The sequence below is a fragment of the Furipterus horrens genome, unplaced genomic scaffold (genome assembly GCF_987537825.1).
Source record: "Furipterus horrens unplaced genomic scaffold, mFurHor1.1.pri manual_scaffold_3, whole genome shotgun sequence".
Taxonomy (NCBI): Eukaryota; Metazoa; Chordata; class Mammalia; order Chiroptera; family Furipteridae; genus Furipterus; species Furipterus horrens.
Window position 1 is genome coordinate 180,194,843 of NW_028327173.1, and position 24,609 is coordinate 180,219,451.

A 24,609-nucleotide genomic window follows, 5' to 3' on the forward strand; every position below is an offset into this window, starting at 1 on the left:
AGAACAAATTAATGACGAATACTGAGGTCCCACTGTATATGGTTTGCAAATATTTTCTCCCATTCTGTATGGTGCCTCTTCACTTTATTGTTTCTTTTGCTATACAGAAGGCTTTTAGTTTGATGCGGTCTTTTGTTGCTTGTGCTTTTGGTGTCATGTCCAAAAAATCATTGCCAAAGATCTTTATCCCTATGTTTTCTTCTAGAAGTTTTATGGTTTCAGATCTTACGCTTAAGTCATTAATCCATTTTGAGTATAAGATAGGGATACAATTTTATTTTTCTGTGTGTGGTTATCCAATTTTCCCAGCACCATTTATTGAAGAGACTTCTTTCCCCACTGAGTATTCTTGGCTTTCTTGTCAAATATTAGTTGACTTTATATGGGGGGGGAGGGGCAGGTTTGATGCTGTTGTGTATGGAATTGTTTTCTTTATTTCTTTTTCTGATATTTCATTGTTAGTATATAGAAACAACTGATTTCTGTATGTTGACTTTGTATTCTGCAACTCTACTAAATTTGTTGATTATTTCTAACAGTTTTCGGGTTGAGTCTTGAGGTTTTTTTATATATAAGATTATAGAATCTGCAAATAAAAACAGATTTATTTACTTTTTTCTTTTCAATTCAGGTGATTCTTTATTTCTTTGTCTTGCCTGATTGCTCTAGCTAGGACTTAAAGTACTGTGTTGAATAGGTGTGGTGAGGGTGAGAGTGGGCACCTTCTGTCTTGTTCCTACTCTTAGAAAAAAAGCTTTCAACCTTTGACTGTTGAGTGTGATGTGAGCTGTGAGTTCACTGTATATAGTTTTTATGATATTGAGATATGTTCCTTCTATTCCCAGTTTTTTGAGGGGTTTTGTCATGAAAGGATATTGTATTTTATCAAATGCTTTTTCTGCATCTATTGAGATGATCATATGTTTTTATTTTTAATCCTATTAATGTGCTACATCACATTTATTAATATGTATGTGTTGCACATCCCTTTCATCCCAGCAATAAATCCCACTTGATCACATTGTAGGATCCTTTTAATGTGCTGTTGAATCTGTTGAGAATTTTTAACTCTGTAGACATCAGGGATATTGGTCTGTAATTTTCTCCTTTTGCACTGTCCTCATCTGACTTTGTTTTAGGGAATGCTGGCTTTGTAAAATGAGTTTGGAAGTATTCCCCACCTTCAGTTTTTTGGAAGAGTTTGAAAAGGGTTGACATTACTTATTTCAATGTTTAGTAGAATTCACTAGTAAAACCATCTGGTCCTAGGCTGTTCTTTTTTGGGAGATTTTTGATTACTTATCCAATCACCTTACTTATTATTGGTTTGTTTATATGTTTTATTTTTTAGGGATTCAGTGTTGGTATGTTGTATGTTTCTAGGAATTTGTCTACTTTTTTAATATAACATGGCAGTGGGACACTTTGGTTACGTAGTAGAGAAAGAGGATGAATTATCACCATCTGGGAATTCTGAGAACATCTACCAAATTACTTGAAAAAGTAATCCATATTGTCTTTGATGCTCCCGGATCCCATATTAGCATGAATGAATTTTACTTTGTTATTGTTGTGTATGTGTATATATGTCTATGTTTCAGTGTAAAAATGACAGCTTTTTTACAGAAAATTTAGAAAAGAAAGCAAATAAAAATTATACATAACAGCATCTCTAGCCTAATCACTATTATCTTTTAATTTCCTCTGAATTTCTCCAAGAACTTTTTAAAAACATAATTAGTAATAATATATTTTGTATTTCTACCAGCATTTTTCATTTTACTAAATTGTGCTTTAAAAAGCTGCGTAATATTCCATTGAATATGCTGTTATTGATACTTGCTATTGTTGGATATAGAAGATTTACTGCAGCTTCTTAATATTATAACAATGTTGTATTCACAACTTCATGCACATAGAATTACATATATTTTAATTTATTTTTTAGGGTAGATTACTACGTTTTAATTGCTCTTGCTACATATTACCAATGTTTTTCCAGAAGATAGTACTATTGATAAGGTCACTTGCCACATGTGAAGGACCACTTATGCTCCATCCTCAAATATTATGTTTAAAATTATTTTACTAGCTTAATTCCAACAGCCTCATTATTTGTTTCTTTAGTTGCATCAGTGATTGAATTTTTCTTCCTGTGTATTTACTAGGTGTACTTCTTTTATGAAGTGTTTGCCCTTTACATACTAAAATCTTCATTATTAAAGTTTTGGGAAATTGAGCCTAACTTTTAAAAACTTCTACAGAGGTATTTTATATTGAAAAATTAAAATTATATAGGAAAATAAAATTGTTCATATTGCTACCACATAGAAATACCTACTTTTTGTATTTTAAGTATATCCTTCTGATTTTTAAAAAATGCATATCCAGTTTTTAAAAATAATTAAATACACCATTACATGTTTTGTTTTGTTTTCCTTTTTATTGAATTTATTGGGGTGACATTGCTTAATAAAATTATATAGGTTTCAGGTGTGTGTTCACCACCCAAGTTGTCTCCTACCATAACCATTTATCCCTCTACACCTTCTTCTGCCTCCCCTGACCCCCTTTCCCTCTGGTGATCACCATACTATTGTCTGTATCTCTGAGGGTTTTTTTTCCTTTGCTTAATCCCTTCACTTTTTTCACCCAACCCTGCAACACCCCTCCCCTCTGACAGATGTCAGTCCATTCTCTACCTATGAGTCTTTTCCCATATTGTTTGTTAGTTTATTTTGTTCATTAGATTCCACATAGGAGTAAAATCATATGGTATTGGTCTTTCTCTGACTGGCTTATTTCACATAGCATAATGCTCTCCAGGTCTACACATGTTGTTGCAAAGTGTATGACCCAGTGATTCCACTTCTGGGAATCTATCCGAAGAAACCAGAAACATGAATTTGAAAGAATACATATACTCCTATTCTCAATGCAGCCTTATTTACCATAGCCAAAATTTGGAAGCAACCCAAGTGTCCACCAGCAGATGAGTGGATAAAGAAGTTGTGGTACATTACTCAATGGAATACTATTTGGCCATAAAAAAAGAAGGAAATCTTATACTGCCACACTTTTAACCTACTTTTTTTATTCAACATTCTCATGCCTTTATATGAAAAATCTTAGTTTTTTTTCTTTATAGTCCATTTTACGGATATTTGAAAAATATAGAAAACTTTAAAGAAGAAAAGTTACTCATTATTCTATCACCCAGAGATAACAGCTCTCAGTTCATTGCAATTCCTTTCGATTTTTAATTAATCTATATTTTTCCTCAAAATTACTACCACACTACCTATGTATATTTATGATGTTTACTGAATATTTATTATATTATTATACCTGTGAAGTGGTCTTTTATGATTGTCCCATAGTTCCACAATTTATTTTCAAATTGTCATGGTTTTATTTTATTTTCTTTTTTTCTTTTTTTTATAAGTATATTTTATTGATTATATTGTTACAATAGTTCCAATTTTTCCCCTTTGCTCCCCTCTGCCCCACACGCCCCTCCTCCAACAATCCCCCCTCCCCAAGTCCATGCCCATGGGTTATACATACAAACTCTCCTGCCTCACCCTTTCATATATTCTTCTTTTTTTAAAAAATAATTAATTAATTATTTTAACAAGAAAAAATAACAATCCCTCCCTCTCAGACTTAAGACCCTTTATAATCTTATGAAGGACAATGGGTGAAGGTCTTGAGCTTCTCTAGCTGCTTCAAGCTGGACATGGTCGTCGTCCTACCTACCCTTGGGTCCAGAAATCCCTAATAAGAGTGGGGGTGTGGAGGCGGGGTGGCCTTCCCACATGGGGAAGGAGCATGCAGACTCCAGGTCAGTTGGCTGTCCCCGGACAATGACGTGCTTGATTTAACAGGCTGGCATCCTTGTTGTATTCTGGAGGCAACAGATTTGGCAACAGGGTTAAAAGACATCATTCAATCCATAACCACTAGATGACAAAAGGCAGGTATTAAATTTTCAATGTCCCACATTAGGGAAAAGAAGGGCTTCTTTGGAGGAAGGTGTGCCAGGTACATCTCACCTGTCCAAAACCCTTTTGCCCATTATACTTAGTTTGGGCTGAGGGAAAGAGTTTAGGTTTCCCCCCTCTCAGACCTCTGGGCTCTTTCTGTCCAAGCCATTAGGACAGAAAAGAGAAACCAATTTTAAAGTGAATCCCACAGACCACCCCATTCTTCACCGAATCAGCCACTTAGTTCAGCCAAACCATTGAGTCTCAGGAAGCAGCGATGCGGACAGGATTAAGTGAGGTCTCTACGTACAGACAATCACTCAGGTAATGAGATCATAGACTTATGCCCTTTGAAAACAGAAAACACATGTTAATTTATGTAACATAACCCACATACAAGTCTCTAAATCTGTAGGACTGTCTTATCGGAAAGACATCCAGTTGCAAGGCATTTGACATTCTTCTCGCCTGTAAATTAAACATCTTTGATAATACCACAGACATAGTTTAATTTTCAAATCAAAACAAACTTTAAATGAAGATAAACTTTAAAGATGGTTAGCTGCACTACTTTATAGTCTACCACTGAGCATTGTGGTTTTCCTTGAATCACGATTTTTCTCCCTAAGATTACCCTCCTTATCATTAAAGGGACTGCATTAAGTTCATTTTTAATTTATTCTGTTCATTTGCATAAACACAACAAGAGCAGAAAATGATCACTTATGATCTTTAGTTCTGCTTTGCTGGAACTTACGCAAGGAACATTTAGGGTGACCTTCAGTCAGCCCTTCAGGGCACAGAAGCAGAACCACATACCTGGCATTCAGCCTTGCCTGTAAACACCTGTCTTTTCCAAGTCCTTCTGGTTTTCCATTGTGCCTTAAGGTCCCTTCTAGCCATCTTTCAGGAAAACAACCTTCATTCCTTCCCTGGAAAGATTGTCATGGACCGCACATCCAACCAAGGTACCAGGCCTTTTATCTCGTGGGCTTTTATTACCTTTGAAAGTCAATCCCAGTTCCTCAATGCTTTTTGGTAACAACCAGAGCCCAAGCATGTCTCCTTTAGGCATGACATTCCAGTCAAAGTCTTGGTCAAAAAAACCTCTATTAACAACTGGTCTTATTAGTTTTATGCAAAGAAACTTATGTCATTACTTGTTTAGAATGCCAAACTCTGGAGGGATCAGATAGGGAGAAAAATATACAGTGTGAAGGAAAATCCTTGTCCTTCTAATATTCGCTGAACTTGCAATTCCATTCTTTATATTTTTATTTTTTCCCCTCTTGCTTCCCTGCACCCTGACCCCCCTTCTCCCACATTCAGTCCCCACCCAGTTGTCCATGTCCACGGGTCATTTATACATGTTCTTTGACTAGACTCTTCCTCTTCTTACCCACTTCTCTCCCTCCCATCTCCCCCTTTGTTACTGTTAGTTTATTCCTTGTTTACATACCTCTGGTTCAATTTTGCTCATTTGTTTGTGTCGTTCATTAGTTTCCCATAATAGGTGATAGCATAAGGTATTTTTCTTTTGTTGCTTGGCTTATTTCACTAAGCATAATTCTCTCTAGTTCCATCCATGTTGTTGCAAATGGTAGAAGTTCCTTCTTTCTTTCAGTACTTATTCATTGTCATTTTCCCCCTTTGAACTCATGTTCCTCTCTGTCTCACTCTGTTTCTTCATCTTCTTAAAGCAGACCCTTTAGCATCTCTTGCAATGCTGGTTTGGTGGAGATGTATTCTTTTAGCCTTCTTTTGTCTTGGAAACTCCTTATTTCACCTTCCATTTTGAATGAGAGTCTTGCTGGGTAGAGTATTCTTGGTTGTAGGCCTTTGTTTTTCATTGCTTGGAATATTTTTTGCCATTCCCTTCTGGCTTGTAGTGTTTCTGCTGAGAAATCTGATGATAGCCTTATTGGAGCTCCCTTGTATGTTATTAGTTGTTTCTCTCTTGCTGCTTTTAGGATTCTCTCTTTGTCTTTGAATGTTGCCATTTTAATTATGATGTGTCTTGAAGTGGGCCTGTTGGGGTTCATCTTCACTGGGACCCTTTGTGCTTCCTGGACTTGCGTGACTCTTTCTCTCCTCATGTTAGGGAAGTTTTCTGTCATTAGTTTTTCAAAGAGGTTTTCTGTCCCTTGCTCTTCTTCTTCTCCTTCTGGAATTTCTATGATACAGATATTATTACGTTTCCTGTTGTCCTGCAGCTGTCTTAGAGCCTCTTCAGTCTTGTTCAGTCTTTTTTCATTTTGTTGCACTGTCTGGGAGTTTTTGTCTACATTGTCTTCCAGCTTGCTGATCCGATCTTCTGCTTCCTCTAGCCTGCTTTTAATTCCTTCTATTGTGTTCTTCAATTCAGAGATGGTATTCTTCATTTCCTCCTGGCTCTTATTGATAGCTTCTATGTCCTTTTTCATGCTGGTGTAATTCTCAGTAAGTTCCTTGTAGTTTTTCTGGAGTTCCTTGTAGTTTCCCTGGAGTTCTTTGTAGTTTCTACTGAGCTCATTGAGCTTCTCCATAATCCATGCTTTCAATTCCATATCTGATATTGGCTCCCCTCTATTTCATTTAGCACTCTTTCTGGAGATTCTGCTTTTCCTTTCGATGGGGGGTTGTTTCTCTGTCTCCCCATTTTTGTGACTCCTATTGTTTGTTGGTGCTTCTTAGAATGATCTGCACTTCCTGGATCTGCCCCTGGTGGCATCAGATCCTGTACCAGTCTGGGCCTAGGCAGCCTGTTGGAGACTTCCAGGGATCTACTGCCTTTGTCTGGCTTCTTTAGTTGTTAATCTATTCAATCTGTGATTAGCCATCAGGCTTACGGACTGGACTGTGGGTGTGGCAGCTTAATTCCTATAGGCTGGGCTTTTGCTTCCCCTCAGGCTGACGCTACTTGGAGGGGAGGGGAATGGTCTGCCTGCAGTACTGGGGATGAGTCAGCACTGGGACCTGGTCAGCTGCTTCCTCAGTTCTCCCCTCAAAGCCACCACACCAAACTCTCCCCAAGTGTCTCCAGTCCTCTCTGCCTTCCCTCTGCTTGAGCCCAGGGTAAGTGGGGGCCAAAATATTTTTGTATGTGATCCGAAGAGCTCTTTTTCTCCTGCTGTTCCTCTCTGGCTAGTAAGAAACCCTGTGGCTTTTTGCTTTTCACAGCTGGATACTATTTTACTTTCCACTCTGTTGCTGTAAGCTGGGAAGCTCAGCTGAGGGTTTAGACCCTGCCCTTCTCAGAGGGAATCCCCAGCTGCTGAGCTGTTTCTCAGTCCCTTCAGCTGCCACCCGTGTGAGCCCAGCCAGTCCTTCTGTGTCTCCGCATTCCCTACCAGTCACGTTGTGATGTAGCGGCCTTTTCTGTCTCTCCGTGGTTATAAGACTTCTCTCCAGCTAGTGTTCGATTGGTTATTCCAGATGATTTCTCCAAAATTAAGTTGTAAATTCACTTACTCTTCCGCCATCTTGTTTCTGTCATGATTTTAGATGTTTGTTTTTAGTAATTATTATTTTAAATGTTTTCCAAAAACACCTTTTTATGAAAATTTTTATTTTTATTTTTTAGATTTTATTTACTTATTTTTAGAGAGAGGGGAAGGGAAGGAGAAAGGGAGAGAAACATCAATGTGTGGTTGCCTCCTGCACACCCCCAACTGGGTACCTTGGCCTGCAACTGAGGCATGTGCCCTGACTGGGAATTGAACCAATGACCCTTTGGTTCACAGGCCAGCACTCAGTCCACTGAGCCACAGCAGCCAGGGTGAATATTTTTGTTCTTACTGTTGATTGTTTCCTTATTTTTAATAGTCATTTATATGTGTTACATATTTGAAGGCTTTCTATTGCTAACTTGCTTTTCAGAAAGGGAATATATGTGGTTTTTACTTTCACCAGTTTTGTTCACCTCATCGTTCTTCAGCAACATTGACTATTATCTTTTAATTATTTGCTAATTTGGTGGTTAAAAAATGGTATTGTTTTGATACATTTCTCAAATGTGAATTCATTAATAAGAATATTAGAATCCAACAAGAACATATTTTAACAAAAGGAAGTAGGCTTTTCATAATAGTGTGTGTGTGTAAGCAAAAACACTGGAGTCCTATGCCTAAAATAGAACTGTTTTTTTCTAATAGGTCTTGGTATCTTGATGGAAAAACACTACTAATAATCATTTGTGTCGTCATTGTGTTCCCTCTTGCACTTCTCCCTAAAATAGGTAAGTCTTTATAGAAGAGAGCACTATTTGTTTAAAAGAAAGACAATAATATTAAGAGGCTTTGAAAATTTACAGTACTACATTTTTAGCAGAAGGGTGGTGGTGGTTCATAATTTTGAACTTGGGCTTATTTTAGGTTGTTCAGCCTTCAGCCCTGTCTAGTTAACCTATTACTTGGTTTGCAGTAGTATTTTGTCTGCCCCACTAAAATAAAATCTTTACAGCGGAACATTAAAGAGCAGCCTTTCCTTACAGTGTACCATTAGTGGTAAGCCAGTTCCAATTCTGCCGTACAGAGCTACATAAATGATCTGTGACAGATAGTTGGAATGTTGTTATTCTCAGCCCTAAGCCCCAGATACCAAGCACTGTAATGGAAAACATGCCCAAGATGTATAGCTTTAGCTGTACGTTAGGATCATTTTCCTTATAAATTGCTTTTTATTTTACTGTTATTTTACAGGCTTTCTTGGCTACACAAGTAGTTTATCATTTTTCTTTATGGTGTTCTTTGCTCTTGCGGTAAGTTTAAAATATAGTGCATAGCTTATCTCCTCACTAAAATTGAACTCGTCGCCTTAATGTCTTTTCTTCCTTTACCTCTGTTTTGTTTTGGGGAGGTACCCCACTTTATTTCAATGTGCTATTCAAAGCACTTTTGTTTCACTAAATTATTTCCTTCATTTTATCTATTTTGAAGAGACTTAGCTAGAATAGCACTCTAAATTCAGTAACACTTTGTGGTTAATTAGAAAGGAGACCACACCAATTCTGTTAAAACCTTAGATGGAGTATAATTTTGTATGTAGGTCGGGTATTACTTTATTTCTGTACAATACTGTGTGTGTGAGGGTGTGTGTTGGGGGTATTCAAACGTGAGAATCAGGTTTATTCTAATCTGTAAAATAGTGTGATACTAGTCATCTTAATTTTGAAACTTTTCTTCATTAATGAAACCAGAGCTTCTGAGGCTGAACTGTTGAGATCTAGTAGGAACTAGGGTGTCTAAATTGTATCTAACCTGTTTTATTCAGTATAGATAAGTTCTCATAAAAATACTACTGCAGAGAAATATTTTTCCTCACATATGTGATGTTTTTTTAATCTTTGAAAACAAGTTTATTTTTATTATTACAGAAAAATATAAGATGGTAAACTTAATTTACTATTTATAAAATAATTTAATATAAAGATAAAAGAGAATTTTAATTTCTTATTGCCTTCTAATTCTTCTAAAACAGATTTTAACATCCTAAAGATACTACCTTTGTAAGAAATTTTGGAATAAGTTTGTTTTTCTTTGCATGGCAATTTATTCCATAGTATCTGTCTAAACTTGAGTAGGATTAAACCTTTTAAACTTGCAAAAAAGATACATATCTAAATGGCTTGATTAAACTTTTAAAATCATAAGTTTGATTAAACTCTCCCTTATTAATGAGAAATGAATAAAAGAAAAATGCCACCCAAAAGAGCAAGATAGTACATCAGTAGTTAAACCATATTATATAGCCAGGTGTCTGGCTGTCAAAACAATTTAAGACTCATTTAACTTAGTCTAAACTGATCTTCTGGGATACAAGGATAAAACAACTTCAGATTATTTTAATGAAGTGGAAGTGACATTGGTTTAAATGTACAGAAACAATTATATTTTAATGAATGTTCTTAAAACTAAAAATACTTAACAGTGTTTGCATCTAATCATTTATTGAATTAATCAGCATTGTCCTCCCCCCTCAAATTGTCTGACTTGTATCTTACAAGTAAGTGAATTGCACATACACTTTCTTTTAGATTTTTTTTTCTGTTTCACTGAGATATAACTGACATACAGCACTATGTAAATTTAAGGTATACAACATAATGACTTGACTTACACGTATTGTGAAATGATTACCACAGTAAATTTAGTTAACATCCATGAACATACACTTTTTAGGCCCCACGATGAAGAAAGAAACAACAAACATTTTCTTCATAATTTGATGGTTGAAAAGCATGTACATGGTTAGGAGTGGCCTGTGTATGCAAATGAACATATGGATATTAAAGAGAACCAGTATAGATAACAATGACTGTTGTCCTCACGGATAATTGGCATTCCAAGCTTCTCATAGGTAGGAGTAGTTTGATTTTTATGGCCAATAGTTTGAAGCAGGTGAAATGTATTGATACAATGTGGCTATTGTACATAGTTTTCACAGCGTTCATTTCTGTCCTGGCAGATACAGGTACTCTTTAATTTGATGCAGGTTTCTGTTCTAGTGGTCATATGGAAATAATGCCCTTATTTTGCATTTATTGTAATGCTTTACAAACCATCTGCTCTGATTTTTACCTGTGTGCACAATTTAAATTTAGTTTACAATGGGATGATGAAGATACTGTACAATTTTTTTTAAATGCCCTTTTTAATTGGCATATTTATTTTAGAGTCACTGAGTATTAGGCTGTTGAATACATAGTGGTTAAGGAAAGGGCACATGTATATAATACCCCAGAAATTTTTTTAAAGATGCCAATTTTTCATTAATTGTTTTTGTCAGTATGTGTTTGTAAATCTGTATAAAATTTAGATTACATTAAAGATTCAGAAAACAATTATTTTCTTAAATTACACTAAAAAAAAAACCAAATAAAAACCTATAGTCATATCTGTTGTCCCACATCCTTATTTTGCATAAAACTTTTTAACATCAAATTTTGCCCCCTCTGAAATATCTAAAAATTTAAAAATAAATTTTATTTTAGCAGTGGCTTGGAGTGATGGTAACCAGATGGATTTTACCTTTTTGGTCCATTTTAGAACACAAGTACATATCTTTCCAAAAGTTCTGTCCTGAGTACAGATTAGTATTCTAAGAACTATTTCAATGAGTAAGAAATCAAAGTAGAGAACTGTTTGAATGGATTTTAGTCAGAAGCTTTCCTTCTACTGAGCACTGCACAGGGGAGTTTAACCTGGACACAGCTCTTAGGGATCAGCTCTTAGGGATCTTCGTAGGCGAGATAAATAAATTTATTAGAAAAATAGTGGAGGACAGTATAGACCACACATAATTAAGTATTGATGTATTTGCTTCAGATAAGGATTGCAAGAGCTGAGAGGAGAGAAGACTCACTGAGAGCTAGAGTAAAGAAGGACGTGGAAGGAAATATACCTTGAGCTGAGCATTGCAAGATGGGAAAGACTGGGAGCGGAGGGAAGGAAGGGCCTTTTGTGCAAATGAGAAGTATTTTTATACTTAATCACCTTTTTCCTTCCGTCTTTCTAACCCCTGGAATTATCTTCTCATCATGGTCTGTCTTCACCCTGAGTGAGGACTCCCTGTCCCTCTGGGTTGTTGGGTGTTTCCCGTTGCTGTTCTGTACTTACGCTTTATGGGACATCACTTATATGCACCCAATCCACTGTGTAGGCTTGGGGTTGGGATTGGTCTCTGCAGAGAAATTAGCTGTAGTAACTCCTTTTATGTACATATAAATTCAGGTTGCTAATAATATTTTCTAAGTAATGACCAAATAATGATTGTGTTGCATTTGGAGCATTGTTTTGAAATATTTTTATTTGAAAGCCTAGTGTTAACAGCTGGTAAAATAAATGAGGTAGCTCACATACACAACAGATGCTCAGTAAATGGTTGTTGCTGCCACCACCACCGTTAATAAGAGAAAAAGTGAAACACACTGAACTGGGAGCAGGGCTGAAGGAGACCAGGAATAGCCTGCTTCTCTAGCTTCTCCCCCACCCCTCCGTGTGTTTGTTTGGTTGGTTGGTTGGTTGGTTTTTTACATACCAAGAAAAAGATGGTGAGATTTTTGCTTTTGATTTTTTCTTTTCTCTTGGTGAGTTGACCACTTAGTTTTATTACATATTTAAAACTTATCTAGAAATGTTATAGTAATTTGTCTAGTTTATCCTTATAATTCTTCTCCCCTCCCCCTTGGGAGAGGGTTTTAATTAAGAGTCATTCTTTAGTTTATTCATTAAAAATATATGTTTTCCTTAAATTTGTTTTATTACTATGTAAAATCTTGGTTGAATTAATTTAAATCCAAAGCTAGATAAATACCGAATAGAAATAGGAATAGGAACAGTGTTTACTTACTGGTCTCCCGCAAAGGACAAATGCTTCCTTTATTCTCGTTGCCCCTTTGTATGCTGGGTTTCAGCCTGGAGCAAATATTTGCAGAGTAATTATGTGCCCTGAAACAAGGGCACCAATGGCAGTGTTGACACAACCACAACTATAGGTCTAGGAACAGGGCGGCCACAATTAAGAGTAAAATCTTGAAACATTTATATTGATAATTTGGGGGAAGAGACACCCCTCTGGATTTTTAAATTTTTATTTTTATTTATTTTTAACAGCTGGAGTTTCCTAGCTATATGGTCTTATTCTCAGCCAGTCTTTTCCACATTCTCTGAAAGTAAGATAAGTCTGGGAAAAAAGCAAGGAGGAACAGTACTTACATGTCAGAGGTCTCTGAGCTCACCCTTCGCCAAAAGTCTCCACTTACCTCTGCCTGTGGCCATTTCCAAAACAGCTATTAATATTCTCTATCTGCTACTGATGCCAGGTCCACAAATAACCATATTCTTGTACCATTGTCACTAAAAGCATCGCGTTCCCATTTTGAGTTGCACTTTTTTAAGGCCTTGATGCTACTGGAGTTTTGAAAGTTGACATGCGAGTATGTACTGGTCTCAGTCTAAACAGATATGCAGCCCTCGACCCCCCGCCCCCCGCAACCGTAGTGACTGGGAGCAAAGACTCTTACGTTACCTAGTATGTGATTTGGCATAGAGCTAGAGTAATTGAAATAATGCCGACCTATTTGAAATCAATTTCTTGTCATGAATTTTATAAGAACTAATCTGACTGTTGGTTCTACTTATTCTTACAGATAGTAATTAAAAAATGGTCCATCCCTTGTCCGCTGATATTAAATTGTATAGAGCAGTACTTCCAGGTAATAGTTTATATTTTCATTTCATTTTCTTTCTTTGTATTTTAAGCTAAAAAGAAAAAAAAATCAGACTGGTGTCTTTTATTCCTAATAAATGGAAAAGTAATGACTATATTGCATTTTGGAATTTTGTTTTGCAATATTTTTATTTGAAAGCCTAGTAATAATAAATTCATCATGTTTGTTGATGTATTCTGACTTTTAATGACTGTTGGTTTCTCCTTTTCCCCTCAATCCTCTTAAACAGATTTCAAATGCTACAGATGATTGTAAACCAAAGCTCTTTCATTTCTCCAAAGAGGTGTGTAAGTTATTAACAGATACTTTTGGTTGATTTTTCACATTTCAAGTTTTAAGAGATTTGTGTAACAGGGTCTCTTAGGTCTTTGTACCTGTAACTAATTAATTTTCATGAAAGTGCTAAGTATAGGGTTGCCTACCAGAAGAATAATATTATTTAACACAGGGTGGCCTATTATGAAACAGCCACCTTTTTTTTTTTTTTTTTTTTTTTTTGGCTTGCCTTTAAATGGAGCCTGTTTTAAATGGGCAACTGCCTAAAAGAACAGATTTACTAAATGTCTGGTCTGGCCAATAAGGTCCTCTGTGGATACAGACTTCCTGTTGCCCTCCGGACTTGTAAAGCTAAATAGCCAATTATATCAAAAACTCCTCCCTTGTGAGTAGAACCTTGGTCTGTAGCTAAACAGCCTCATCATTGGACCAGCAACTGAAACTGAGCACTGCCAGTATGTCTCCTGGCAGGCATTCCAAAGTTGCAATTTATGATGCCCTAAATGGAGACTAGAAGACCAACGGCCCTTGCCTTCTCTGAGAGCCCTAGGATATTGAAAGTGCCTGCAACAGCCCCTGGGCAACAACAGAGGAGATAGGAACTGTGATCTGGGTGATCTCTACCATTCCGGAAGAACTAAACATCTTCTTTGTTGCTGCAAGTTTCTTCCTCTACACTTTTGGATTCTGCTGAAATGCAGGGTTCCAGATGCTAGCATTCCCCCCACTCCTGTACAACTCCATTAGTGTAGCCTCTTGGTGCAGCAACTCCCCCACGCAGAGTTTTCCTTTTTATCTGCAATTTTTACATGAGAAATGTCTCTCTGGCCCCACAAGGGAGGTTATGTGTTTTATATGGCGAAGGCCTCCATGGGCCTTAAAGATCTAGGGAGAGTAATTGACAAGCCAGGAAATTGAGCAATATATGAAAGAGAATTTGTGAATTAAAGTCTCATTCCCCTAATCCAGCCTCAGGAAACACTACAGCTTTCCTTCCTCCCAGTACACTTCAAATATTTGAGGAAGCATTATGTCCCAAGATAGGTCTTCAGTCATCTGGAACTTCTGTTGCTGAAGAGCCTAGTTAGTAAGGGGAAAGAAAATTTATTTTTACAGTAGAGAAAAGGAAGTAAATCATCACCATGCATTTTGTAGAGACAGCGTTTTCATTTAGATGGTAACTTTTGTTTGCTTTGTAACTCTGGCTCTCTAAAAAAGTTATTTTGGTGTATTCCAGTGGATCTCTTAAGTATTTGAGGTCTAGAATAAGTCATGTTCGTTCCCATTGAAAGAGAACCTAGGCAAAGATGCTATGATGTGATTAATATTATCAGTGTTGCCTTAGTTTAAATTGGTGATATTACCTTGGATTGAGTTGGTGAAAGCAGGTTCAAAAGCATGACGATTATTTCTGCTAGGAGTAGTAAGATGTATTTAAGTTTTCTAATGCAAACATTAGGAAAGACTGAGTTGTGTAAAAAGATTATTTTTAAAATGTTATTATTTTGAATCTTACCTAAATATTATTTATTGCACCTAAATTATTTTTATCTTACCCAGCAGTGATTATAGTAAAAATAACGTGGTATATAAGCCAGCCTAGAAATATTTGGCTAGTACAGGCAATCCTTCTATCAAAGAAAAAATTTGCTGGTGACCATAATTGTGTCTCTCAATTAAAAAAAAAAAAAACCTTATTTTATAGAGATGATTTATGAAAAATGAAATAAGTTTAACCAAAGTGATTTTTTTTTCAGAATTGAGCTTATTGTCAAATGAAGTAGTAGTTTCAACATAGTAGCATTTAATAATCTTGTCTTTAAAAATTATTTTTTTCAGAGTGTTTATGCCATACCAAGCATGGCTTTTTCATTTCTCTGCCATTCCTCACTATTGCCCATATACTGTGAGCTTCAAAGGTACTATAGAATCCTGGAATATTTAAATATGTTGAGTATGTCTTTTTCCTTCTAGGACTTTCAGATTGAATGACATTCTTCTCCTTTATGAATTCTTCCCTCCCATCACTGGATTCAAAGTGTTAGTTTAAAAGAAAATGAAACAACGGAGAGTTGGTTCTGTCCAAATGGAGAACATTTCCTGAAAGCGTAATATTTGTACAGTAATTTCAAATCAGGAATTTTAGTGTATAATTATTAATGAACTAGGTCTTGGATGATTAAAGAGTTCTTTTGACTGACTTGGGAGATACTTGTTTCTATAGATATAAATCAGATCACTGACTCTACTTTTGCCATTTTTGTCTTTTAGCCCTTCAAAGAAAAGAATGCAGAATGTAACCAATACAGCAATTGCTTTAAGTTTTCTCATTTATTTTATATCAGCACTCTTTGGGTACCTCACTTTTTATGGTAAGTATATTATTTAATTATAGGTGACAAAATAAATTGTTCTGTAGTGGATCTCACACTTGGATATGGACTTTATTTCTTCCTTTCATTAGTGAGTTAATTTGTTCAGGCTGTCAGAATTCACTACAATACTGTGGTGGCTCTATGGGCCTTGAAGAATTGATTTTCTTTTATAAAATTAGATCAAGCTCAAGATTAATAACTTTATATTAAAATTTTCTTAAACACCTAAATAAAACCTCAGGCTTAGGGACATTGATGTCTTTCTACAAGAAAAAGTTTACAATAATGATTTTATTTTAAAAAGTATTTTAGAATAAATCTTTTTTTCAATATATTAGACTCTAGTTCAGCAGTTTGGGAGAATCTTAAAGGCAGAAGAACAAGGTGAGAAAGGAAAGGGTTTTGTACTGAACCATAGTTGTGTACTCATGTGTCAGAGATCTTGGCTTTCAGACTCAATTCACACAATTCAACAATGTTCATCCTTTTAAATTCATAAAATGAAAGTAAATATTTTTGTTTATTTTTGAAAATTGATTGATATGTGATTTTTCTGTCCGATAAGAACCTGAAAAAAAAAAAAGTAGAACTTAAAAGTCTAGAACAAGATTAAAACTACTGTAAGCTCTTTTGTTTAATTTACAAACACACATTATAACGAGTTTCTCTCAGTGTGTCAAACTCTTCAGTGCACTTTTCAGTTTATGAGTGCTTTTGTAACAACTCTCCAGGTAAATGGCTGTTATTACTTCGGTAATAGTTAGCTGTTATGACTGTGATTTCACAGCTGATAGCTTTGTGCACGTCTCAGGTTGCAGCCATCCATGGTGATTTGTAATGGGGCTTTGCCTATCTCTCAGTGTGTCCACGTCTGACAAGTCTTTGGACAACATCTAGTTGCATAGCAACCTTTCCTAACAGTCTAGATTTTGAAATCCAACAAATATTGTTTACATAAATACTCTGCTCTAACTTGGACAGGATACTTCACCTTACAGTATCTATCTTCTAATCTGTAACACAGAGATAATTACATAGAGTTGTATCAAGGAGGTAATGAGTTATATCTAAAATGCCTATTACAGTATCTGGCACATAGCAGTCTTCCACAAAGGAAAGCTACTGCTAATGGTGTGTTGTTATTATCATTACTATTGTAATTATTGTATAATTACAGGTCTCTGTGTTTTTAGTATTGTACTTCTTACTATCTTTAGTGAAATTTAATTTAAATATGCTAACTGTTCACTATATGTTGTAAGTATTACCTTGGAGTTCTCAGTGTGTGAGAAAATTATAATTGCTCTGTATAGTCCTTTTCTTGTTATCTGTATGCATTTTCAACAGTTGTGAAGCTCATTCATTAGTGTAAATCTGCTCTTGCATTTTTATACTGATGAAGCACAGAGTGGTAGATCTCTGTGTAAAACATCAGGAAAGGCACTCTCTCCAACATGAACATGGTATCCTGCTGGATACACTACAAAGGAAGTTAAAACAGGTTGTTAAGCTTTTTGATCACTGTTAATGAAACAAAATTATCGGAAATAATCGAAATACATAAACTCTATTTTTGATTGTTGGGTTGGTTAGTCTTTGTACTAGTTGATCTCAGGGAGACTCTTACGTATCAGTAAGCTAAGGTAGCAGGGTCTCTGTTGGGATTCAGCAAAAACTTAGTATAGCAGAATAGTTGTATATTTTTCTAAATTAAAATTGTCACCTGGCACAAATATCATACTATTATCTTTAGGGATCTTCAACATTGAAAAAAAGTCCAAAAAATGGACCACCTTTTTTCCCTATGGATAAATAGAGCTATCTAGAAGAAACCTCAGAAGGCCCATAAATCTCCAGGATAGCTGAGAAATAGATACGTAAATTAGCACAAGATACTTAGGAGTAGTGTTAAATGGAAAGGGAAGTGGAGGAAGGATGGACGCTAATATGTTTATTGAGCTAACATTTATTATGTGAGTGTAAGGTATAGGTTCATATAGGTTGAGTAATTTGGCCAGCTAATGAATAGTAAGTTGGGATTTGAATCTCATTCTTACTCTCTCTAAAGCCAATACCTTTATCACTGTGCTTCCTCCTCAGGAATTATTTATAGAATCCAGATTTCCTTCATTCCAAATTTTTTTCAAATTGGACTTTTGGAGAAACCTGGCTCACTTAAGATCTGTCTTTCTGTCTATATCTCAGTCTGTATCATTCCTCCATCCATCCGTCCATCCATCCATTTGATGGATGCTTAAACACATTCATCTGATGCTTAAACACAGAGGCTAAACAGTTTCATTACAGAAATGTAATGTTTACTACACAGGGATTTTCCTGATTATCAAGAATATGTTGTTGCTGACTTAATCCTTCTCTGCCAGTGCAGATTCTTCAGAGTATCTACATTTTATATAATGGAGAAATACACATCTAAGAAAAATTCATATGGTAGGTAGATGATAGATACAGAAAGGAAGGAAGGAAGGAAGGAAGGAAGGAAGGAAGGAAGGAAGGAAGGAAGGAAGTTCCGAAGGAAGGAAACAAATTCTCCAAAGACAGAAGAAGATTTGGATACTGATTTTCTGTACACAGTGTTTTGTTTTGGGGCTGTTAATTGTAACCAGGGAAAATGTTTTATGGTATATTTCTATCTGGACAACAGGAGCTCTCAGTCTTATGGAAGTAAATTGCTAATTGAGCCTTAGACCTGAATCAAAAGGGCTCATCACAAGTTCAGGCTTCAATTCAATGTATAGATGAGCAGCTGAAGCCAAAGAGAGGTGAGCTGACCTCACACAATCAGTGGCAGGGCTCCTGAATACTAATCCAGTGCTCTTTGCACTGCTTTGTCAAGTTCATACCCAACTTGACAATGTGTATTAAACAAGACAGCCTCTTGACTTCAGTAGCATGTACAGCTTGCAAAGATCACCATCAGGTCCTTACTGAGATTTGTCTGAATCCAAAGAAGTGTATGGTGCTCTATTCCTTACATAAGGTAAGGCTCAGCTAAGAACACAGAACTGACTAGCTCAGAAGGAAGATTTTAATCCTGGGAAAGTAGAAAGTGGACATGTAACAAGTCGTTTGAATATGTAATAAATCTAGTTCTTAGGGCTTCTGGAGCTGCTTGGGATTCTTGCATCCAGTGCTTCCAAAGCTTAATTAATACTTAAATTTTGTCAGATTAAAGACACCAATAAGTATGTACCTACATTACTACTGTTGGCTCTGATTACAGATGTTAAAGCATTTTAAGGTGAGGGAAAATAAGTGTTCCTCTGGTGAGCCAGGCCAATGCCCAAATGTTGTTTAATAACCAGGCCATTTAAAAAGTCTATGAGGTTGTTAAGCAATAAGTGTTAATAGCTCATTTTTATGATTCAGAAAGTGGAAACAAAGTCGTTTGCCATATTTCTCTAAAACTCACAAGTATCTCACAGATTTGGGAATGGAATTCAATTTTAATCTCCTACTTAGTCCATAGTCCCATACTGTGTAAAATATTTCTTTGATAATTTAGTCAATTAGTTTCTCTCCCATTTCCATTATCACTAGTCTAGTTCAGATCCTCATTACCTCTCAGTGATTACAACAGTTGCCTTCTGTTATCCCTGTTTTGGGTCTCTTTTTCTCCCAGTCTGTCCTCCTAATTAGTTCAGATCATAATACATTATTCTTCATAAGTCACAGGATCCTGTAGCCCACTAGATTGAGTCCAAACCCTACGAAGAAAGTTCTGTTGCTGGGTCCTAAATGCATGTCCAGCCTTTTCACCCACTGCTCTTTGCATTGCTGCACACTCTCCTTCAGCCATTGTGCTAGTTCTGGGATATTCATTTTCTCAGATGCATATTCCCTCTGCTACTTCTGGGCTTCTGCTTGTGCTGGTTCTTGCTCCTCGAATCTCTTACCCCACGCCTTTGAGTGTCAGCACACATATGTTAACTCATTGAATGCTCTCAGTAACTCTGTAGGTCAACATATTATTGTCTCCACTTTACAGATGTAAAAACGAAGAGATTCTGAAAAGTTAATTTGCTATTAAGTAGTGGTATTTGACCATTAGTCTGTGTGGTTCCAGAATTCAAGCCCCTCTGCCATCTGCTGTCCCCTGTGTTATGATGACTCTCCCCAAGCCTTCCTGGATTTCCTTCTTGCTCATCCCAAAGCCACAGTTATTTTCCTCTGTTCAGAATCACCATAGCTATTTGTTTACACCTTCTGTTGCTTATACGTGTGTCTGTGTTTATACACTATTATGTCTGTGTATTCATCTTATCTGTCCTTTAAATTTTAAGATCCTTAAAAACAAGTGTGTTTGATTTTCTATTTCCTACAGAGCATCTTTTCCGAAATGTATACGCTCAAGTTAGAAAAGCACCATTCTAAGTACAAATTGTTTTTCTGTACAAGGTGGTGATAGGCAATGTTCTTGAATACCCTCACTTGAATACCCCTTGTCTGGCTGGGGGTGTGGATAATGTGAGAATGGAAGAGCATCTTGGAGCAAGGCATGGTTGGCATGTACAAATTCTGTCACTGACTACCACACTGGCTTGCTAAGTAAGCCAGTTCCCAAAAGCTTTTATGTAATATGAATCTACAGATGAGATGTTGATGAAGCAGGTAACATGTGCATAACACTATGAGACTCTAGAAAACATTGTAGTATTGAGGGAAAAGTATTGGCTTTGGCACCCGCCCCCCCCCCCCCCCCAAAATTGGGTGGACATCTGTGCTGGCTCTTACCCTATGAGTTGTGTGGTCTTCGGCAAGTCAGTTATATTTCTTAGCCTATCATATGGACCAAAATCAGTAGTGCACATGAAAACACTTTACAAAACGAACAACATAAATGTTCAAAACCTTCAGATTATGGAAAAGTTCTAAAGATAGTTCACATATAGGCCTGACTGGAAAGTATCCAGCCACGTAATATGAAAAATAGAGACACTTATTGAAGAAGATACAAGAAACATTGTACATAGGACAACGATGCCTTGGTCATTGGCACCTTGGGACCTCACACAGTTCTTCCAGTGTCTCTTCCACTCTTCAAAATGCTCTGCAAAATCCTTTGTTGGAATCGCCGTCAGCTGCCCTGTCGTGTTTTCCTGAAACTCGTCATCTCCTCCCTTTGAAAGATGATTTTAGTTTGGGGAAAGGCAGAAGTCTCAGGGCACCAAATCTGGGCTGTAGGGGGTAGGACTGAGTCACTTGGGTGATTGGATATTTCGCAAAAAACCTGCATGAGATGTGATGCATGAGTGGGCGTGTTGCCATGATGAAGCTGCCAATCTCCAGTTGCCCATATCTGCAGCTGTTTTCACTGTTATCATATCTCTCAACCGATGAAGACATTGAGGTAGTGCTCCTTACTAATTGTTTGGCCTGGAGGGGCATACTAGTAATGGACAACACCTTCCCAATCAAAAAACACGGTTAACATGGTCTTGATCTTACTCCGACTTCGCTGTGCCTTCTTCAGGCATGGAGAACCAGGCAACTTCCATTGGGATGACTGGGCCTTCATTTCTGGATCATAGAGACTCAGGATTCATCTCTGGTTATGACCTTGAGGAAATCTGGTTCAGTGGTAGCAGTTTTAATCAAGTCATTAGCAACTACAGCACCATATTCCTTCTGCTCTGATAGCAGAAGCCACAAGACAAATTTTGCCACAGCATGTTTTATGCCAAGATCCTGCATCAAAATCTTGGACACAGTAGTTTTTGGAATCCCCAGACCAGCTTCTAGTTCTCTCACTGGCAGTTGCCAATCTTTGTTGATTGCGGCCCATACACGTTCAACATTCTCAGGTGTTCTGCTTGTTGCAGCCCTTCCAGAACATGGATCTCTTTCAACAGAGTCTCAGCCATCTTTGAAGAATTTGTGCCACACTTTTATCTGTGCTGCACTCATTGCATCATTCCCGAAAGCCTTCTGAATCATCCAAGTAGTTTCTGCAGAGGAATATTCAAGCTTAATACAAAATTTGAAGCAGATTCATTACTGTACTTGCTCAGTCATCTTGAATGCGACAGCCACACAGTACACATCCTCACTCAGTGGTGTCTACCACCCCCACTGACTAGCACAGTGAAGTCATTGTTGTTCACACATTTGCATTCCAGCCCACTCTCCTTTGCTGCTAGGTTACCTTGATGCCACACAAGTCATTCTTGTTATATAACAATGGCTGAACTTCTTCCAGACATAATTTAGGGTCTGCCTGTGACAATTTCTAGTTTCATTAAAAGACGAGATAGTGGGTTTTAAGAAGATATTTTAACTAATGTCTATTTCATAGGACAAAAAAAAAAAAAAAAAAAAGGCCAGAGATCAATTGGGGATTGGGAATCCAAAATCTGTTAAGATCCCTTTGTGCAAAGGAAAATAATTTTGCTGTTATTGACATCTTAGTAGTTTATAATGTGATGCTTACTGTTATTTTTTACAATTTACAGACAAAGTGGCGTCGGATATACTCCAAGATTATAGTAAATACTTGCCACATGATGTTGTTGTCAGGACTGTGAAGTTATGCTTACTTTTTGCTAAGCTTTTGACAGTCCCTCTAATCCACTTCCCTGTAAGTACTCTTAAAGGTTTTGTTGCTTGGTGTAGCAGCTCCCTAATGTGGCAACACTAATTCTTTACAGACTGGAATGTTTGTATCACATCTAGTCTTGTATATCTTATTCATTTGTCAAGTAATTGATCAAAGACCTCATACTTGTGTATGCCCCATGAAAGCACAAAAATAACAGTGAACCACTAAGCTAATTTGTGCTTTTTGAGTTTTAGTTTAGATTTACGCTTTCCCACAGCATTGTTTCCAATTTAGAGACTATAGTTCTTTTAAGGTTCTGGAGTTTTTCCCCCTTTAATTCTGTATTCTGTTTTCAGAAGAATGTTCATGAAGGGGGAAAAAATCAAGTCAGCAAAAATAAGCTCCTTCTGGTTTATTGTAAATTTATTTTCACACAGACATTCTAGTTTAATCTTAGCTAAACTATTTTATTTGCTCTAGAATTATAATTTAAGGGGCAGAACAGATCTTCATTCTGTATTTAGTTACCATACATACGAATCTTATGAATTTCTGAGAAAATGGAAACAAAAGCCTTGGCTATAAATGCTGCTGAAGGGATGTCTTGAATTCCTGAACAGTGAGTTCCTTAAGAACGGGGCCTTGGGGACTGTTTGCCCCCTCCCGGTGCACACTGCAGGGCCAGGAGTGCAGCAGGGGCTGCGTAAACAGCTGTGGGATGTGACCTCCCGCTGCCTGCCTTAGCAGTGGGAAGTGTCGTGAACTGGTTTTCTTATTCACATGCTGTGAATTGGATAGTATAAAATAATATAGTAAATGGTGTTTCTTTCCCATGGCATGATTTCTCTTCTCGTTTCAAACCTTTTGTTCCTCTGTTGAATTTAATGAAAAGGATTCTCTGAGATTTCAGCACAGCATTATTGTTGATAATTTTGAAAATTATGCAACCTGAAGAAATTGCATATGAAAAATTTTTCAAGAATTAAAGCAAAATAATTTTTATGAAGCTCACACACATATATTTCTTAATTTATGAGTAATAAGCACTTAAGGATAATTTATGTTATATTTTTGAAATCTAGTTGCTTTAGGGGACAAAAATATCATGGTTACAGTCCTGTTCATGTGTTTGCCTAAGCAAGTATTTTGGCTTTGACCTTTTCTCTTTACTTAAATCTGTTTCTCTTTTTTGTTTTACAGGCAAGGAAAGCTTTAATGATGATGTTTTGCTGCAATTTTTCCTTCTCATGGATTCACCATTTTTTGATCACTCTAGCACTCAATATTATCATTGTTTTATTTGCAATATATGTTCCTGATATTAGGAATGTATTTGGTATAGTTGGTAAGTTTTCTATTTCAAAAAGTGCAGATAATAAAATGGTTAAAATTGTCATCCAGCTTCACATCTGAATCTGGCAATAATCCTCTCTTTTCCTTCCATTAAAGGTTCCAGTACATCAGCGTGTTTGATTTTTGTATTCCCAGGACTATTTTATCTTAAACTTAGCAGAGAAGATTTTCTGTCATGGAAAAAGCTTGGGGTAGGTTGTTTTTTGTTTGTTTCTTTTAAAAACTCTGTTTTAAGAAATAATTTGTCATTTTATAATAATTTTATCTACATCAAGAAAGTCATCATGTGTTTTGAGCTATAATGTATATTATTGAAGAGGGTAGAAATTTTTAAAAAATACTCTAATTTTTTTTTCTCTCTTATTTCTACAGGCTTTTGTTTTGCTCATCCTTGGAGTTCTTCTTGGGGATTTTAGTTTAGCACTTGTCATTTTTAATCGAATTTACAATAAATGAAAACTGTATTTTCCATTTCTTATGAAGAATAATTTACCGCCATATGCAAAAAGGTATAATTTTAGAAGGTACCTTGGATGAATACTCTATATGGGGTAACATTTTTGGTAAACATTATTAATAAAAAAGTGGAATAAAATGGAAGTGGGCAGGGGAAAGTGGGCCCATAGCAGTTTTAATCAAAGTAAGAAACAAACTCAAAATGCTTTTAAATGTATTAGGTCAGTCTTTTGTTTGTTTATTTGTGGGTCTATTGCTTTTTTAAAATTAATAGACAATCTTTTAGGGTAGTTTTAATTTTTGCAGAAAGTACAGAGTTCCCATATATTCCTTTACCCCCAAACACCTGTAGTTTCCCATATTATTAACATGTTGAATGTGTGATATACTTATTAT

At 36.3% G+C, this 24,609-nt stretch overlaps 1 protein-coding gene across 1 annotated transcript in view; it reads left to right on the forward strand.

The window, feature by feature from the left end:
• Positions 1-24,213, forward strand: part of SLC38A6 (solute carrier family 38 member 6) — a 62,790-nt gene extending 38,577 nt beyond the window's left edge. The window contains exons 7-16 of the mRNA XM_090270957.1: positions 8,120-8,202; positions 8,666-8,724; positions 13,114-13,179; positions 13,424-13,477; positions 15,310-15,389; positions 15,742-15,842; positions 22,319-22,443; positions 23,605-23,749; positions 23,854-23,948; positions 24,130-24,213. Of these exons, the coding sequence (XP_090127083.1) occupies positions 8,120-8,202; positions 8,666-8,724; positions 13,114-13,179; positions 13,424-13,477; positions 15,310-15,389; positions 15,742-15,842; positions 22,319-22,443; positions 23,605-23,749; positions 23,854-23,948; positions 24,130-24,213 (892 nt within the window). The remainder of the gene's footprint in view (positions 1-8,119; positions 8,203-8,665; positions 8,725-13,113; positions 13,180-13,423; positions 13,478-15,309; positions 15,390-15,741; positions 15,843-22,318; positions 22,444-23,604; positions 23,750-23,853; positions 23,949-24,129) is intronic.
• The last annotated feature ends 396 nt before the right edge of the window (positions 24,214-24,609 follow it).